Here is a 19,349-nt window from a genome sequence, read left to right as displayed (position 1 = left end):
AGTGCCGAGGTTAGACAGCCTTCCTGGGGCTTCCATGCCAGGCACGTTGAGGAGAGGCCAAGCTCCATCCTGTGGGGAGAGGTGGCAAGGCTGGACCCTGGCCCAGACATGGCCTCTGGAGCCATGCTGTCAGCTCATAGCCTTGTCCTCATCTCTTCGTTCTTCTTCATGGAGCAAAGGTCAAGAGCTCCCACACTTCCCCAGGCCTGAGGCAAGCACTCAGCCTGTGCACTCATGGTATTCTGTGATGTTATAATCTGTGATGCTACCCACCTTGGCGCCTCTGCAGGGAGGGCAGTCCAACCTCTCAAGGCTGGTCTTAGACACTTGGTATCTTGCCCCCAGGCATTCCTGCAGGCCAGCAGCAGGGACCCTCTGCCAGTGGCAAAGATAAAGAACCTACATGGGGTTCAGGCAACTTAAAATGGATGACGATTTTATCCTTATTGAATCTGGCTCTTCATATTCCCAACCGGACTAAGTGCCTTTCCTCCCTTCCTATCATTCCCTATTCCTTCCATCATACAAAGCTCTCATGTAAAGGACAGGCCCAAGTTATAAGTGAGCACAGTGTGCTGAGCCCTTTAGTAAGTGCTACTGTGTGATGAAGGCACCACAAAGCCACTCTCCAGGAGAATCAGGATTGGAGGGCTGAGCCACCTGCCTGAGCAGCATCCCTCCTGCACTGGGAAAAGGCAGCCTTTGCATCCACATCCTACCTGACTCCAAAACTCCTTTCTACTGCCCGTGCCTGGCCTGTACACCAGCAGACAGCCATCTGTTTCCACTTTATGTTTCTATGTTCCTTTCACTCACTTGTTTGCAGTGCAATCTTCCAATCTCTGACCCAATAAGCACTCTTGAGTAGGAACCAGAGTCTGGGGCTACAGCAGTGACTTTTGACATAACTCCCACCATGTTGACAGGTTAACTCACTGTTGAGTAGAACCATTAAATTCACAGATACTTGTCTCAGCTGTGATTCAGTGGGCTATAATTCAGTTCCTTAAGGACTTAACAGTCAGTGTCTTATCCCAGGTTTCCAGCTGTCTTGTTTTTCTAGGGAAAATAGATGCCCAGAGAATGGTGTATTTCTGTAACTTAGACATATCTTTACATAATATCTTTTGGATTTTTTATTTAGATTTATTTAAATATCAGCATTTGTTGACCATGACAGGCTCTGATATTAGAGAGCTACACATCACTGGTGTCATATATCTAGATTCAATATTGCAATATTCCTTTAAAACTGACTTGGGGCCAGGGATTTAGCTCAGTGGTTTCGCTGCCTGCTGCGCAAGCGCAAGGACCTGAGTTCAATCCCCAGTACGAAACCCCCCCCCCCCAAAAACCTGACTTGACTTCAGTAATTACTCTGGATTCTATTACTAGATTATAGCGGGGTCTTCTGGTTACAAAAGTTGATACATGTTCAATGTAGAACATCTGAATAAAATAGAAAAGCACAAAGAAGAAATCTATAATTGAGCCATTCATAGATAATCCACTAGTGATGTGATTGTCTTCCAATGTGTGTATCTACAGAACAGAATTGGGTTCACCAGCTATATATTGCTTTGTGTTTGTCTTATTTTTATAGTTCCAGCTGTATATGACTGTACACTCAATTTCAGAAATAATGAAAACCCAACGCTGCTGGGAGTCCTAAATGGAAAGAAATATCATGCTGATTGCTATGTTAGGTAAGTTTCCTTTCCAAAAAGAGAGAGCTCATTTCTAAGTAAATAAATCAGAAATGACCTGGAGACCTCCTTCTGCAGACATGTGGTTAACATCTCACAGACTGTTTTGAAATGAGCTTGTTTACAGTCTATATATTATAAACTCACGAGACACATCCTACTCTTAGAAATGATCCGGGGAACACTCCTTCCTCCCCAGTCCTCTGATCCTCTTTTACCAGCTCAGTCTTGTCACAGAGCTCATGTTGGACAAAGGAAAGACCATTTTTATAATCAGAGATCACATTTTATAATCAGTCATTTGGAGGTTGAGTGTAGATTATTTTATTGACCCCTTAGAAGATGGGTCTTCTCTATAGAAAGACACACAGATAATAGCATATATAATTTATAAGGAGGTCTAGAAGCAAATGGAGAACACTTCTGTAGTACCTCATTTATGTCTCCTATTCCAGGCTAATCCCAATTTTATTGAAAACATTTACCAAAGATATTAGGCAAGTCAATTCTTTCACTGGTTTATTAATTTACACAATGAATCTAACAGTCTTCAGAATGTCACCAAGATTAGTGGGAAACAGAACTGAAAGATGCTGTCCACAGTAAAGCACAAGGGTGATGAGCACATTAAGTCATACAAGGTGTTTGGACTTTCCTGAGGGATGTTTTAGTGGATTGACAGCTTGAGTTTAAATTGCTTCCTACTGGAAATGACTCTAGCTTTTTCACACACCCCTCAAATGTTATATATATATGCGCATCATCATTATTACTGTTTTCTAATACTGCAGTTGACACATTGCCTTATTACTTAACTGCATGGCAGACCAGGAGAAAAGGAGCCCTTCTCCTGGGGTGAAGTGGGCTTTTCTCCCCTGAGTTTCATCACTTGGTAGGAGCCCCACACAGTAGCCAGCGAGACCCTGGCAGTGTGCACAAGACAATTTTCTTCAGTAACTGCAACTCTCTGGAGCACATGTGGGAATTGGTACTCACCGAAGCTAGTTCACTCTCAGCCTCAGAGGAGGATTACTTATGCCACTCCACACTCATCTTTTCTTGTAGTGACCCACTTAAGGTGGTTGAAACAGTCCTCTGTATATACTGCACCTCAGTACAAAGTATTAAAACATCAAGGGTAATAGTATCAAATAAGTTACAGAAAAGAGCAATCACCTAATTTTCCACCATTCAAATGGATTGTAGGTGCTTTTTTTTTTTTATGTGATTTGCAAACCAGGGATAGATCAGAAAAAGCAAAGAAATAAATAGCATATTCATGGAAATAAACATATAGGAACAAAAAAAGGTCAAAGAATATTTCTAAAGGAGCTTGTGAGGTAAATTTTAATTATGTGAAAAACTTAGAATACTGCCTAAAAAGGAAGCTATTATTCTAATGGTGGTGGCTCATTATAATGTTATAAAATGAAATTCCACGAGTCTATTCTCTCAACAGGCTATTGTGTGGTGGCTAAGTTCTAAAAGTGTCTCTTCTTCATAAGATATTTCTGGGCACAGCAAGGGAGTGAAGTGACCAATGGAAATCATGCTGACACAAGCTTTCCCATGGACAAAAGCAGGTCTATGGAATTTATTTAGATGAAAAGGTGTCCACACACTCTGTCTAGTGAAGCATCAGGTTATAAAACAGTGTACGTGGCATTGACAATTTAAAAATTTTCATTAATGTAGGGATACAAGAAATCTAGAATGGTGTTCACTTAACTGTTTTATTTCTGGGAGATGCTGAGCATATTTTTCCTATTTAAGAGTATTTTTTGATTTGTACTATTATAAAATGTTTCTAACTAGAACACTGTTTAAAAATTGCTAGGAGTATGTGCATATGAGGTGATGGATAGGCTCATGAATTTGTAGTAATTATTTCACAACATTTTTTTAAAAGTTTTTTAAGTCAGGGTCTTGCTATGTAGTTCAGGCTGGCCTTGAACTCAGTGTGCAGCCTGGGCTAGCCTCAAACTCATAGCAATCCTCCTGCATCAGCCTCCTGAGTGCTGGGATTACAGGTGTGCATCACCATGCTTGGCTATCAAAACATATATGTACCTTAAAACATGATGTATACATTAAATATATGTAATTTTATTTGTAACTTAGTCAATAAAAATTATGAAATCAGAAAAAAAGGGCAGATCTAACTTAATATTCCTTGAAATCACAAGAGCCAGTAGACTGAGGAAAAAGAGACAGACAGGAGACACACACCAAGAGAGTGGCAGTCACAGCTCCTGTGTTCAGGATGGGCCGTTTGCAGATGGATGAGCATCATGCCCCTGACAGCACCATCCATGAGACCACATTTAAATCAGTGAATGGCACCTGGGGGGCAAAGTGACACCCCAGGGGTCTCTATTTGAGCCAAAGATCCTGGGGCAGTCCCTCTGGTTTCTCCTATGCTGGGGGACTAGATGCCCAGCATGCACATCTTTTGCTGCTCCAACCCTTTCTGCAGTCTGCCTCAGTGCTGCCCAGGAAGGAGGCTAGAGAGGTCATCTGATGGGAGATACTTGTCCACTACCAGGAAGTCATTACTTGGCTGGAGAAATTAGTAGGATACTATCTCCATTACACACCAGGGGTGATCAAAATATACAATGAATGTTTGTTAAAATATTTATTACAATAAAAAACACATTGCCATTAATCAAGATACTCACCCTTGCTTCAAACACACTTATTCCATTGCTCTTGCCACTTTCTGAAGCAGTTCTGGAAGTCCTGTTTTTTGAGTATCTTTATGAGGTGTGATTTAAAAAATATACAGTGAATGCTGCTGCTGGGTGCCATCTGACAGGAAGGCAGGTTTGTAAAGACATTACAGTGTGTTCTCATCCACCTCATTCACATCTAGCACCATGCAACTTCTGGCAGTTTCTCAAAGTCAAAATGACCACGAAAGGGAAATGTTTTCAATCCATTCAGGACATCAAGTAAAGCATGACAATGCAACTAAAGATACTCAGAAAAGAGGGCTTCCAGCACCACTTCAGAAAGTGGCAAGAATAATAAGTGTATGTGAAGTGAGGGGGAAATATTTTGAGGAGGATTGATGGTCATGTATCTTTTAATGCAATAAATTTTAAAATTTAAATATTCACTGTATTTTCAATCATATAGAATAGATTCTGCATATATCAACTCATGTGACAACCGAGGCATCAGCCTTCTCTAGCCATCAGATTTGGGAGCCTTCCCATGAGGTGGGAGAGGTGAAATCAGACCTGGTATCAACAATGTCTTTGTGCCAGAGTCAGGCTCTTGCCTGACCCTGCCCAGGCCAGCCGAATTTCGGCTTCTATCCATCTACTTGCTTTCCCCATGTGAACATTGTTTAGGGTACCTAGCTAAAACCCCAGGATGGCCATCACTGTCACACTGAAACTGCAGCTGGCTGTCTGGTGTGGCCTCCCTTGCTAGCTGCCCTCTGCCTTTGCAGGCGGATTCCAATGGAAGACATCCCAGATGATGATGACCAGTGCTCGGCCTGGCTCCACAAGCTCTACCAGGAAAAGGTGAGTGTATCAGAGCTTCAGTAATCTTTTTCATGCCACAGTTGTGGATGCACCATGTGGCCACTAGGGTCTGAGCATGGTAATAAGCCTTTCCTATCTGGTGAGATTTCATGGATCCGTTTTACTGGTGATCTTGCGGTAGATGTTCTATTTGGCAATAGGGCAAAGAGCGTAGCAATATATATTTTTACAGGAGCTTTAAGGAAAGAATGAAGCTATTTTATGAGTATGGTGGACTAAAGAGGAAGTAACGGCCCAGCAGCGATGTTTTCCCACTGGTGGCCCTAAGGCAGAATGCTCCTGTGATGCTTTCTTTTGCAATAGACATGGTCTTAAATGCTTGTTTCAACAGGTTGGTTGACTCTCTGATCTAAAAACATCACCAAGATGGAGCCCTATGAGGATCACAGGGTCTTGGCTCATTTTGAGCCTATTTGTGGTTCAGCTCCACAGGGGTCCCTACCTGTTTTTTCCTCACTCTCATCAGGGCCTTAGCATTCACTGACTTCTCTTCAAAGGGACATACCTTTGGAAGCATTAGTCCAGAGTGTGCTCTGTCAGCTCCTGAGTGCAACAACCTGTGACCCCACAGTCCTTCATCATCTCTGCAGCCTTGAGAACCAGGTCCCCAGGAAGCTCCCAGGCAGCAGACAGGGATGGGTGGTGGTGGCTTGCCACAAGAGAATGGCCAAGAACTTATGTGTTGAAAGCCTGAATGACTGCAGCGTGTGATCTAAGCTGGGTCTGGGTAGGCCACTCAATAGGGCATCAGCTTCGGGCCAGATGCAGTGCAGCATTTCATCTCATTCTCCTACAACTGGTTTGGGAGGCAATCACCATCTTGTTTGACAGCCTGGGAGCCTGGCTCAGGCTGGGCACCTGCAGTCAGGTAGGTATGGCCTATGCCTGTCCCTCCTGCACACAGTGGTAGCTGCTTCTCTGTGTGACTCATAGGAAGGAGACAGCCAAGCACACTAAGACATGGTAGCTGTTTGCAAAGTACTTCCTGTAAGGTTCTGCCAGAACCAGAGCGGCCCCATTGGTCTCTGAGCTCTTCGAAAAGCGGGTCCTTCAGAGGGTCTGGCCACTGAGTGTAGAGTCATGTCTGAGGGTCCCCTCCTTTGCCCTCAGGATGCCTTTCAAGAGGAATACTACAGGACAGGAGTCTTCCCAGAGACCCCCAAGGTCCCCCCACGGCGGCCCTGGGCGCTGCTCAATTGGCTGTTCTGGGCCTCACTGCTGCTCTACCCCTTCTTCCGGTTTCTGGTCAGCATGGTTAGCAGTGGCTCCTCCGTAACTCTGGCCAGCTTCATCGTTGTCTTCTGTATGGGTGAGTGGAGGGCTCAAAGTGGGGCAGTGGTTCCGTCTGCTGCAGGGAAAGTGACTAGCATGGGCAGGGCAGAGGCAAGACCAAGCCCGGTGTAGGCCAGTGGACTCCCAGGGGACTCCTAGGTGCCCGGGCTGGAAAGTCTTTCACAGTCTGCAAATGCAGCTTCTGACCAGACCTCCAGTTCTGTCTTCCCTTAGGATGGCAATGAAGTGGTTATACCCTACCCTTCTCCCCAGACAAGAGTCCTGTCCCATCCTCTGCAGACAGACCAGCTCCCTCAGATTACTCCCTCCTCTTCCCAGGGGAATCCCTAGCTGGAGCTCCAGCACTCTAGCCACCTCTCCCCTAAGTGCCTTCCCATGATGTGGGATGACTGACGTGGCAGACTGACATGGGATGGGGATGCTCAGTGACTCTGTCTCCATTATCCGAAATGGCTTGGTTTGGCAGCATTTCCCACCACTGATGTTTCCTCTGCATGCTGAGCCTATGTGCATATTCCTGCTCCTTTCTGAGGTAGGGCTGTCAGGTCACTGTTCCTCTTTTGCTCCGTGCTTATTGGAGGTGAGAGAAATGGGAGCTGAATGTCCCTGTCCCCCAGAGGCTGGGTCTTCTCCTGGGGCTTTGGAGAGTGGGCAATCTGTCTGCTCTTCCAAGATGGAGTATGGCAGAGTCCAAGGATGCACAGCTTTGTGTGTGCTCTGCAGTTACTCCTGAGAAACAAAAAGATGCTCTGTGCTGTCAGAGACCCAAACCATACAAAAATACACAAAATGGAAAATATCTCAGGGCATAGCCTCCTGGGATCCAGTCCCCTGAAAGAATCATTCTTGACAGCCTGATATACACTGTTGCATTCTCAAACATCTATTCAGAGGTAAAGCCATGTAGGTGGAGTTTCCTTAACTCGATTTCCCCTAGTCAGTCAAGACCACCTAAACACATCACAAGACATAAACCTGTCTCCTGGGTCAAGCTAGCCAATTCTAGATTCTATGGTTCTAACAGGCAAACTGGTTGTCATCCCTATAACAGGAACCACTATGGTCTTTTCTAAAAGAAAAGATAATTTTAAAGTTATGAAACTTAAAATAATACCCACTCCTTATAGAGAAAAAAATGTACGAGGATGGAGGGGAAGACACCTCACTTCCCAGAGACAGGATCAAGGAGCTCCTTGCCCCACCCCACCACCACCACCAAGTGCTTGGGTAGAGGCTGGCCAGGTCCTAGAAGCTCCAGCTGCCAGAGCCCCAGGAGGTTGGAGACATACCGTGGCTCTGCTTCGAACAGCAGGAAGGTTGACAAAGACCCTGCCCTCCCAGGGACAGACACAGCTCCTTAATAAAGAAGAGGCTGGCAGGGCAGGGGATTTAGCTCAGTGGTTTTGCTGCCTGCTGCGCAAGCGCAAGGGACCGAGTTCAATCCCCGGTACCAAAAAAAAAAAAAAAAAAACCAAACCAAAAGAAAGGGCTCCGGGTGTGTACTGGGTGCAGAGCTGTCTCCCCTAGCCCCATACACTCATGCTGCATCACCCTCCAGCCTGAGACTTCCTGATTTTCACCAGAATGGCTTTATTTATGCCTCATTTCTCATACAGCCTTTGAGCAAGAGTCCACATTACACTCACCTCCTTATTCTCGGCAATATTTTCACTGCTAATGAGGTCTTACCTGGGAGTTCTAGGACTGGGACAGGTCTCCTCACTTTAATCAACCTATAGGTTCTGTGCATCCACTATGCTCCTGCCCTAATCTGCTCCAGGTGACCTGAGTGACAGAGCCTGATGCTAATGCTTTAACATAAACATCATGATTTGGGAGACTTCATTAACTTACCTGTCCATTATTACATTTATCATAAATGGTGGTTGTGAGACCCCAGGATGGGGTACAGCATGAGTAACACATGGTCCCACCCAAGGAGCTTACCAAGCCTACCCTCTCCAGAGGGAGTAGCTCCCACAGCAACTTAAGCATAGCAGCTCCATTTTCCAGCTTCCTGGTGTTTCAATAGGGACTGTCATAGTCTACATCCTCAGAGCAAAGGCATTCAGCGAGGGTGGGGACTTCACTCCCTGCTCCAATGCTCATCCCATGTTGGCATCTGGTTGGTCCTTGATATATACTTGATACTGGACCTCTTGCCCTTCCAGGCTTCTCGTATGTTCTCCATCCAGGTTCACTTCAAGTACCCTATAAACTCCCACTGGGGCTTTGCAGAAGAGTCCTCTTTGCTTGGGAATGGACATGGAAAACAAAGGAATTCTTTGCAGTCCTTGTAAGCAGTTGCATATGGCGTGCCAGATTCTGTTAACCTCCAGTGACCAAGAACGAAAGCCCAGCAGAGCAGCCTTGCTGTTCAGGTGTCACCTAGATAGACTATAAACCAGAGCTATGAAATGGCACCCCAAATTAGCTGGCTCTCAGCCAATGCTTGTGACTTGCAGCCAGCTGCCTCTGCACGACTGTCATCGCACACATGGCCCTGGATCTTGCTGAAAATCCTAACTCTACTCCTCCCTTGTCTCTGCAGCCTCTATGGGAGTTCGATGGATGATCGGCGTGACAGAAATTGACAAGGGCTCTGCCTATGGCAACAGTGATAACAGACATAAGCAGAGTGACTGACTCGGGGGTATGTTACCTCCAAAGGGAACCTTGGGGGAACTGGTGGCCTCTGCATAGCCTTCCTAGTTGGACACAATGATGGAGGCTGGGATGTGGAAGTCACAGCCTCTCCAGCCACAGAGTTTGCTCTCAGAATCAGATGGGGAGGAAGACGCTCTTAAATCTTTTTCCCGTGTGATTTAGTGGGTGTTGGTTTTCTTTCTTTTCAGTTGCACACACGTGTGTAATGGCTGTGCAGCTGTGTGAGCCTGGCCCTGTGACAGTGCAAAGGGTATATGGCTGCAGGGGAGGGCAGGGCTGGGGAACAGGAGGGACATGTTCCCCTCACCCTTTGGTGCTGCATCTTCTGTAACCCTTGATTGCCAGAGTGAAAAGCGCTTTAGGTAAGATGACTAAATTATGCCTCCAAAAACAAATTAAAGTGTTTGTCTGGGTCATCTGTGGTGTATGTATAGTCAGACCACTCCACCCTCCTGTTACCCGCTCCCCTGGGCTTGGGCATTCCAGAAGGCAGCGGTGATGGACTGAGCTCTTGGCAGGGCCTGTCGGGAGCCTGGGATGAGGTGGCCTGCACGAGATGGCTGCCCATTATAGGGCATGCCAACAGTGATGCCCCCTGGCAAGAACTGGATGTGAGGGCCCTGAAGCAGTGGGGGAAAGGCAGCAGGCAGGTGAGGGCAGGTGCTGGGAGACAGCTGAGTGCTTCCCTGTGATACCACACAGGGGACTCCCAAGGCAGGTCTGGTTCTATCTCACCAAAATAGAGTAGATCACTTAAGTCCTGAAGATCCACTCAACTCCCTAAAGAAGCTGATCTTAAAACTGAACGTGAGAAAACATAAAAATAAAGCCTATGCATTCTGTAGCTATTTGTGAGATGATCTTGCACCTCCTGTTCAGCTCAGGAGTGATGGCAGAAGCTGGATCCCTCAGAGCAAGCACGAGGTCATTGATAAAGATACTTCTCCCTTCCCCAGCATATATGCTGGTGTGCAGCTGCCAAGGAGTTGGATCCTTCTGTGACTGGGTTCCCTGGGCTGTCCTCTTCTGAGCACCCACCAGGCTCCCATTTTACACCACTGAAGAGTTCTGCCTGTGTGGTTTTGGTAATGATGGTCAGTGGGGAGGACTTCTGCAGACTGTAGTCACCAACAAGGCCACATTCAAAACAAGGAGGGAAAAAAGGGCAGTGATGTTAACTATAAATACTGGGTAGTGTGTCCTCTTAGGCCGAGATGCTGATGACAGTGAACAGGTATCTTTCTCTTTGTGTGCAGCTATACAATACCTGGTATAAATGTCCTATTTTGCTGTGGAGTTCACCAAACAGCTCACCAAAGGCACATCACACTCTGAGTCATGTTTTCAGGTGTTTGCTCCACTGAGTGTTTACTAGGCATGATAGATTTAGACAAGTCAAGGAGTTAAAAGAGGGCTAGAGCTCTCTCAGCTTATGGGACAATAATGTATCATCAATCCAAATGAATTTGAGTCTGCAGAAGTGGAAAAGGAACATATTCCAGTGTGCTTGTGGGACAGTATCAAAGAACCTGAGTATACACTCACTGGCATGGTGGTAATGGGCCCAGTGCATCTGCCCACCTGCCTAGAGCCCAGTGTGAGTACAGAACTCCACAGGCACAAGCCTGGGTGTGACTTTCGCAGACAGGCAGGGCACTCAGAGGTGCTAGGTGTGTGTGAGTGCCTGGCAGACTGACCTTGGATTCTAGGGACCTCAGTGAGGTCCTGAGGCAGGGGACCTCAGCTGGGGACCTGAGCGAGGCTGTTGGAGGGCCTGTCTTAGCCAGGTCATACGGTTCACCTGCAGACCTCAGTAGCTCGTGCTGTAAGATCCGGGCAAGTCATCCTACCTCTCAGGCCACCTCTTGTCTTGTCACAAGGGCCAAGAGACACACTTTGAGAATCCTAAAGCACTGAATAAATGAGATGAAGGACGAGAGAGCTGCCTCCATGTTGCCACTCCTCAAAACTGCTCAGCAATTACCTGGTGTTCATTTTTCTCCTTGTCATCTCCCATATGACAGATTATCTACATTCGAACACACACAGTCCCAATACCGGGGACTTAAAAGGGGTTCCCAGATAGTCTATATTTTTCTTAACTGTTCTTGTAGTAAACAGGAGAAGCTAACAGGTTGTTTGCCAGTGCCCCTGGTGCCAGGTCAGAGAAATTCTAGGGAAGAGCTAAACAGTTGGTGGTTTTAAAAATTGCTTTAGGACTCAAGGGAATGTAGTGTGCTGGGGAAAAATCCTGACAGCTTTCTCATCAGTCATTTGAGATCTCTGTGGAGAAAATGTGCAGAGGAGACCTGATCCTGCTCCTCCCCTGGTGCCCCAGGAAGGAATCTCATCCTCTTCCCCATATCTAGCCCTGTACCTCAGGTCACTCGTCTGTCTCTTCAGCACGGAAAGGTTTTGGCCCCCAGGGTATTTATTTTTCTATGAAGTAAGAGCCCATAGAGTTTAAGCTACCCACTGTCCCTTAGGTACAGCCTCATGGACTGAGGGCTTCAAGACCTAATGTCTCTGTCTCCACAGAGCTCAGTTTAACGCTGCCAAGAACCTGTTCTGTAATTCAAAGAGGCAGAGAAAATACCCATTTTTACTGAAATCTAGAGAGCAAGGCAGGCCATCTCCAGTGCCAAGGGCTTACCCTAGGCTCTGCAGCTTGCAGGCAGGGGTTTGATGTACATCCAAGATGCAAGCCCACAGAGACTTTCTCCCAGAGACACCAGTTTGGGGACTGGGACTGACTTGGCAACTGCTCTGATTAGCAGCTATGCAGGCAGAACTGAGGCTCTGTGTCTCTCATCCTATGGCTCTTTTATAGAGAAAAAGTTTTCATGGGGCCACATAGTAATACTGCAATCTCTCTTAAACTGCTTTATTCTCTAAAAAAAAAAAAAACCACCTTGAAAAAGGAGCTGTTTTATAATTTTTAAGTATCAGCCTCTTCCTAATATAGTCCCATATATGTGTTGGGAAGACAGTAATTAAAACATAAACTCTAATAACTCTGCTGCTAAAACTGGCTGTAAGCAGCTCTGGCCATTCTCCCATGGAGTGGAACAATGGTCTGGCCATCCTCAAGCAAAACAGAGTGGGTTCAACAGAGGCTTTAGAACATAACAAACATGGACAAGCTGAGTGTAATGCTGCACACCTGTGATCCTGGCCCTCTGAGAGGCTGAGACAGGACTGCGAGTTTGAACCTAGCCTCAGCAACTTAATGAGAACCTGTCTCAAGACAAAAAAAAAAAAATTTTAAAAGACAAAAGTGAAGAAAAATGACCAATGAGAACTCTGTAGGTCAAAACAGGAGTATTACTCCAGTTTTTTCTAAAGCACTGTGCCAACTTTTCACGTATTTACTAGGTAATGATGAAATGGGAAAACACATATTGTGGCTCAGCAAGTTTCCTAAGGGATCACAGACCATTTAGAGGAATACCTAGTGCCAGTTATGCTGAAAGCACATGGAAGCTAGATGGACCACCCTGCTGCCTGCATGTATTTTAGGCCATCATGTCCACCCCAGCGCATCCAGGACACACTTGTCCAATGGGACTCTCCATGTTACTAAGTGGTCACTCCTGTTGTCTCATTAGGTGTGTTCAGCCTCCATCACCAACTGTGGCTTCCAATGCCTTAGCTAGAGTAGTTCTTTCCAATAAAATGGAGCTAGCGTGAAGGAAACATGCCTGGGAATGTGTTGGCATTGTCCTTCCCAACCTCCTGGTTGATGAGTCACTCAGAGTGCAGAATAAACCAAGCTGTGGTGACAGGTGCTGCCCGTCCGGACCAACTGTCCTGGTAGGCTTCTGGGCTCTTGTTTTGATAAATGCTCTTATTCAAAACAAAAAGAGTCTAGGGCAGTAATGGTGAAACTTTTAGAGCTTTCAATGATAACAAACATCCGGCTGCAGCACGCATGCCATAGGTTCATCACCGTTGGTCTAGGGCCAGCTGCTGAGTGGGAGGACTGCTGCAGCTGGGAGTGACTGGGCTAGGACAGCATCTAGCTTTTTGGACAGGAGGTGCCTGCAGACACCTACTTTGTTCCACAGGTATGTTCAGTGGAGACCAGCACCTGGCTCTCAGACCTGGGATCTTCTTTCTCTCTGCCAACCATCACTAAGGGACTTCAAAACCAGACGCAGACTCCCTCTTTTCTGGATCCTTCTCCAGTGACATAGACATGGTGCCTGTGAAGATGAGCTGAAAACTATTCTCCTCTCAGTATGGTGATTTCCTAAAAATGCCTAGAGAGATTTAAATGCATATTACTTTTCCAACTATTGGGGGCGGGGGGCGATCCCACCTGTGGTAAACATACTGGAAAGGTCAGATCACAGTCTTCCTGAGCCATCAGTCCCTCTGCCCTAACCAGAACATAAAAAAAGCTAGGCTGGGTCAGCACAGAACCCGAAGCCCACACTGTGTGGCCACAACAGCCCGCTTACCACCCGCAGCACCTCACACACCTTCCAGTGCTCCAGATTTTAAGCAAATCTAAATGAAAGCCAAGCAAGCACTGGAGGTGTTTTGTGGCCTTGGCCCATCATGTGGCTTTGAAACACTGGATGAACTATTGAAGAGGAATAAAAGGATAAAGGATATGTCACTATCTACCTGGGCCCAGGACATCTGACACTTTTCAAATCATTTGTCACCAACTGTTACAGTATTTATGAATCATTATCATTTTGGCACAAACCCATAGTTGGAAATATCACCTAAGTAGTGTGTGTCTCATTAGGGTCTCACCTCTCTGAAGGCATAGGAGGGCCCCTCTGTTCAGTGTCCAGTCCTGACTCCTCCATCAGGGCCCTTCTGGAACACTGGCTGTATGAAAGGAGCACTTAGAAGCCTCAACAACTGAATTTCAAGTCTTTAGATTCTCCTTCCTGCAGTAAAAAGAAGAACCTCTCTTAACAAAATTAGGAGAAAAAAAAAAAAAGATACATATGGTCAATACTTTGAAGCTGCAGAGTTACAAGTAGGAAGCTAAGCTTCTTGGAAAGGGCAAAATGGGCATTCCTTAGTCCCTGCAACCCTGCTCTAATTTAATGATAAAGCGGTGAACTGATTAAAAAGCATTTACTAAGAATCTACTAGATCTTTTCAGTAAACAGAAATATCTCCTAGGACTGGGTTGGTAAAGTTGTTCATTGGATAAGAATCATATAATTTTTACCTTTAATATTTTTTCCATGCAAAAATATTTTACATGCTGCAGTGGCTAGATCATTTTGAAATTTCTGCCATCTGTGCTTTCAATTTTAAAGAACTGAGTGGAATGAATACAAAGTTAGGGCTGCTGACTAATAAACACTTTAGATTTCTAAAATGAAATTATTACAAACATTACATTCTCTCCTTATAAGAGTTGTGATAAAAAAACTATGGTGGATATTTAACATTTTTCAAATTTTTAGAGTAAAAGACGTATTTTCATGAATCCCCTTCAAAGTACTTCCTCTGGCTTTGAACACACTTATCCCAATATTCTTGCAACTTACTGAAGCAGTCCTGGAAGTCCTCTTCATGAATGTCTTTTAGTTGGATTGTCACGTTGCCTTGATGTCCTATATTGATTCAAAGTGTTTACCTTTCATTATCATTTTGACTTTGAGAAAGAGCCAGAATTTGCACAGTATTAGATCTGGTGAATAAGGTGGATGAAGACACACCATGTTTTTGACAGAATTGTCACATTTGCTCAATGAGAGGTGAACAAATAATATGGCTGTTTAAATAAAAACTTTTATTATAGGGCCGGGGTTTAGCTCAGTGGTTTCGCCGCCTGCTACACAAGCCCAAGGACCCGAGTTCGATCCCGGTACCAAAAAAAACCCAAAAAAACTTTCATTACAGTAAAAGACACACTGCCATTTATCCTCCTCAAAAACTCCGTCTCACTTTGGACACACCCCATCATTCTTAGAAATGTGTCTTTTACCGCATTAAGCTTTAAAAAAAAAAAATTTTAACATTCACTGTATTTTTAGATCACCCCTTATACTCCACAGTACAATTGTTAGCTAGATCCTTGCCAGACATCCTAGACCAGTGGTGGTCAACCTTTTAGAGCTTTCAATGATACAAATAGCCAGCTGCAGCACACGTGCTGTAGGTTTGCCACCACTGTCCTAGGAAATTCAAGAAAGTCATCACTGGCATTTCAGAATGCTTGTTCTATCTGTGCCCTTGCAGATGATGGGAAAGAGATACTGGTGAGACAGTGCAGGGAAGCTCACATATTTAAAGAACATAACAAAAGAAGGCCACAGTACTGCAGAACATTCTGCCTGTGAGAGGGCAGCAGAGGAGCCAAGTGCTCTGAGAGTGCCTTCATGTGCACCTGTGGCCAAAACCCCAACACTGGGCGAGCGCCAGCAGATGAAGCATGCTACAGGAGCTGGAGCGGCTCCTCTTCTGTTTGCTTTGCCTATCAAAGAAAGAAGACCACAAATAGGAAGGAGCAGGATACAAGCAGTTCAGGTCAGGGAATAGTGAATATCTATCTCTTAGCCTATACCAGCTATACCCAGGGTTCAGAAGACTAAAGAAGGAAGGACGGTGTGGAGACAGTGTATAGAGGGAAGAGGAATGAACTTTAAAGACAGCTGTGCAGCAGCATTCTGGGAGATATTAAATGGATGACTTTTGAGTACATAAAAGAAAACAGTGATGGCTAGGACATAGCCAAGATGCCTTAGAATGAACAGTCTTAGACTAACCAAGTGCACCTTCTCAGATTCATCACTGGGCTAGTGAATCAGCAAGGTGTCTGGTAGAACCATGCCAGTCGTCATATTCTTCAGAGTGTGTGGGTTGGGTGGATGGTAGCCTTTTAACCTACAATGGTATGTCAGTTTACAAATCCAATTTGTTTTACAATTTTGGGGAAGATGGCTGTGTTTGTGTTTGTGTGAAGATGGCAATGGTCGTGCTTTTGTCAGTTGATGCAGTTTGCCAACAGAAGCAAAATTTTGCTTTACAGTTTTGTTTCAGAACCAAATTGTTTGCAAAGAGATGCACTGGTGAACCAACGTATTACTGTAGAGGTGATAAATGGAAGGTAATGTCAACCTGTCATGTAGAGTAGCAATATTTTCATATTTTTATTGATAGGGTGAACAGAGACAAAATTAACAAAGTATATGGTAAATGCCTCTAGAAGGGCCAGGTCAAATTCCTATAAAATTCTAATTTGGACAAATGCAGATCTCTCCTGTACCTTACTTGGCTGTCTTTAGGGAAAGTGGGAATGCCCTGCAACCTCTCACCTCCCTTGCCTCTTGACCATTCTATCCCTCTGCTGTCAGTTCTCCATGTCTTCAGCTCCATCATCTTCCACACTCTCTCTTCCCTCTGCCCTTTCTCACTGTATGTGTATCATTCTGTCCACTATCTCAGAAAGGGTCCCCTTTAATGACCCCACACAAAACCAAGGTAGGGTGCGTGTGTGTGTGTCACGGTCTGCCTCCCTGAGTACGGATACACACACTACAGAGGCAGGGCCATGTTCTGCATCACGCCATTGCAGTGCTATGACACGGGACATACTGCCCTGCTGTGGCAAGTCCCTGCAGTCACAGCTGGCCTGACAGTCTCTCCAAGGGTACTGACAGACTGAGGGAGATCTACAGAAAAAACTTGGGAGGCAGAGATTAAAGAGCTGGAGTGAAAGGAAACGTGCAGGAAGAGGTGCAGTGCAAGTCAGCAATACAATGAGGCTCATTTTAGCTCATAATAAAAGATATTTCTCAGCAGTTACAATGATTCTCAAGTGGAAAAGGGCTATTGAGGAAGATGACAACTAAAGAAAGTTTGTTTTTTTTTAAATGGTACATTCCTGGAGTGCATAACAGGACTTCCTCAGATGGAAGGTCTGAGCCTTCTGTGCGGTCATAGGAAGGCCACAGGAAGGGATGAAGCAACAAACATTTCAAGCAGCATGTGTCAAAAATTCTCATTGCAATGCTAAAAAACTGATGTGGAAGGCAGTGACTTCAGGTAATCACAATGTGGAGAGAGGTTTTACATAATGTCAGTAACTGATTCATTTTGGAAAACAAGCCTTTCCTTAGTAGGAAAAGAAGAGCAGGCTTCAAAACATGGGTGCACAATCCATATGTAGAAACACATTCCCTAACAGCAAGCCTGTATCCTTCCCGTGTTTTGGACTTTTGCATAAGGCCTTTAAAATCTAAACAGAGTCTGTAAATACAAAGGAATTTCCATGGACCTTAATGCTATTGCATCCCCATCTTTGAAAGTCCTGCTCTAGAGCTGCCCTCTACAGCCTGTACAAGCCCATGAGGAGGAAATAGTCTTGATTGCTAGCAGCTGCCACATCTGTTAGGAGTATAGCTCTACTTCTTACTGCAGTATATAATATGTATGAATAAGACAGCATTTCACATACAGCCTCCAGAGGGGACTGTTTTGGAATGATAATACTCTTACATAAGCTCTTCTAAATTAGAAAGAAAATATTTATCTTAATTTTGTTGAATTCTTTAGAGCAGTAGGGGTGAACCTATGGCACGCAGGCTGCCACAGGCTGTTTGCATCATTGAAAGCTCTAAAAGGTTCCCCATCACTGCTCTAGAGCAACAGTTGGCAAACCATGGCCTGTGGGTCAAATCTGGCTTGCTGCTTGCTCCGTCCTGAACCACAGCCACACGCACTCATCTCATTCACGCACTGTTGATGGCGGCAGCTGCTCTCTTGCTGTAACACCAGAGCTAAGTAGTTGCAGCCAAGATTGGACGGTCCACAAACCAGAAGTATGTACCCTCTGGCCATTCACAGAAAATGTTTACCATCCACACTCTGAAGAATATAATACCAGCAAACTGAGGCTGCTATGTTAGGTGAAAACAAAAATCTACCTCTTTTATATTACATTTTTTTCGTTATTGAGAAGTCATCTTTAGAATGTGTTTGAGATATGGACTCTATTGTAAACTATTAAAACAAAATAGTTGGTGGTACATGCCTCTAAACCCAGCACTCTGGGAGGCTGAGGCAGAAGGATGAAAAGTTCAATTTCAGCCTGGGCAACTTAAGAGTCTTAGTAAGTCTATCTAAAAAAAAATTCAGAAAAGGGCTAGACATGTAGCTCAGTACAAAGGCTCTTCCAATTCCTAATAATTCCCATCCCCCAAAACCCTGAGAAATTATTTTTATCTACTAGCATTTTGCCTTCACTATCTCTAAAAACATTCAATGAATTAAACCCAAAGCATACACAAGGAGAGAAACAATAAAGACCAGTATGGAAAAGAAGTACAAATGCAAACCAGAAAAACAACAGAAAATATTAATGAAATCAGAGTTTGATTCTTTGAAAAACTCAACAAAATCGATAAGCCTTTATTTAACCAAGAAAGAGAGAAAACAAAATTACTAAAGAACTCAAGCAGACATTACTACCAGCCCTGGAGAAATTAAAAGACTTACTGGGGATACTATGAGCAACTGTCAACAAATCAGACAACTTGGCTAAAATAGACAAGTTTCTAGAAAGACTTAAATTACTGACACTGATAAATGGAGAAATAAGAAAATTTAATAGATCTACAAGTACAGAGACTGAATTAGTAACTTAAAATCTTCCCACAATGAGAAACCCAGGCCCAACTGCTTTCATTAGCAAAGTCTACCAAACACTTAAAGAAGCCTGGTGAATAATACTAATCTTTCACCATTTCTTAGAAAACAGAGGAAGAAAACTTCCCAACTTACTATAGGAATACAGTATCACCCTGATATCAAAGCCAACTATATCACAAGAACTGAAAACTACAGAACAATATTCCTCATGTAATACAGAAGCAAAGACCTCAACAAAATGTCACAAATGAACACAGCAGCATATAAAAATATGCACAATGATCAAGGATTTATCCTAGACAGCAATAGTTTAATATCCTAAAGTCAATGCAATATCCCATATTAAACATAATAAAAGACAAAAACATATGATCATCCCACTATATGAAGAAACAGTGTTTGACAAAATCTAATACATAACCATGATAAAACTCTCAAGTCAGGAATAGAAGGATAGTCCTCAAATGAGAAAGTCCACTGTATGGCTTGGATCTGGAAT

The 19,349-nt window shown here is 44.4% G+C and overlaps 1 protein-coding gene across 5 annotated transcripts in view; it reads left to right on the top strand.

Annotated features, from left to right (window-relative positions):
• Positions 1 to 19,349, top strand: part of Agpat4 (1-acylglycerol-3-phosphate O-acyltransferase 4) — a 139,766-nt gene that overhangs the window by 105,270 nt on the left and 15,147 nt on the right. For 3 of the 5 annotated variants that reach the window (XM_004868992.4, XM_004868990.4, XM_087188160.1), the window contains exons 6-9: positions 1,604 to 1,706; positions 5,167 to 5,242; positions 6,374 to 6,572; positions 9,108 to 9,639. In XM_004868992.4, the coding sequence (XP_004869049.1) occupies positions 1,604 to 1,706; positions 5,167 to 5,242; positions 6,374 to 6,572; positions 9,108 to 9,202 (473 nt within the window). In that variant the 3' untranslated portion in view covers positions 9,203 to 9,639. Of the gene's footprint in view, positions 1 to 1,603; positions 1,707 to 5,166; positions 5,243 to 6,373; positions 6,573 to 9,107; positions 9,640 to 13,290; positions 13,437 to 19,349 lie in introns of those variants that run through there. The other 2 variants (XM_004868991.3, XM_013067163.3) reach the window with 2 other exon arrangements.

Source organism: Heterocephalus glaber, unplaced genomic scaffold, assembly GCF_053883595.1.
Source record: "Heterocephalus glaber isolate CG9 unplaced genomic scaffold, H.glaber_assembly_v1.0 deba00001523, whole genome shotgun sequence".
Lineage (NCBI taxonomy): Eukaryota > Metazoa > Chordata > Mammalia > Rodentia > Bathyergidae > Heterocephalus > Heterocephalus glaber.
The sequence above is the reverse complement of the archived record's forward strand: the minus strand, read 5'-3'. Positions and strand labels throughout refer to the sequence as shown.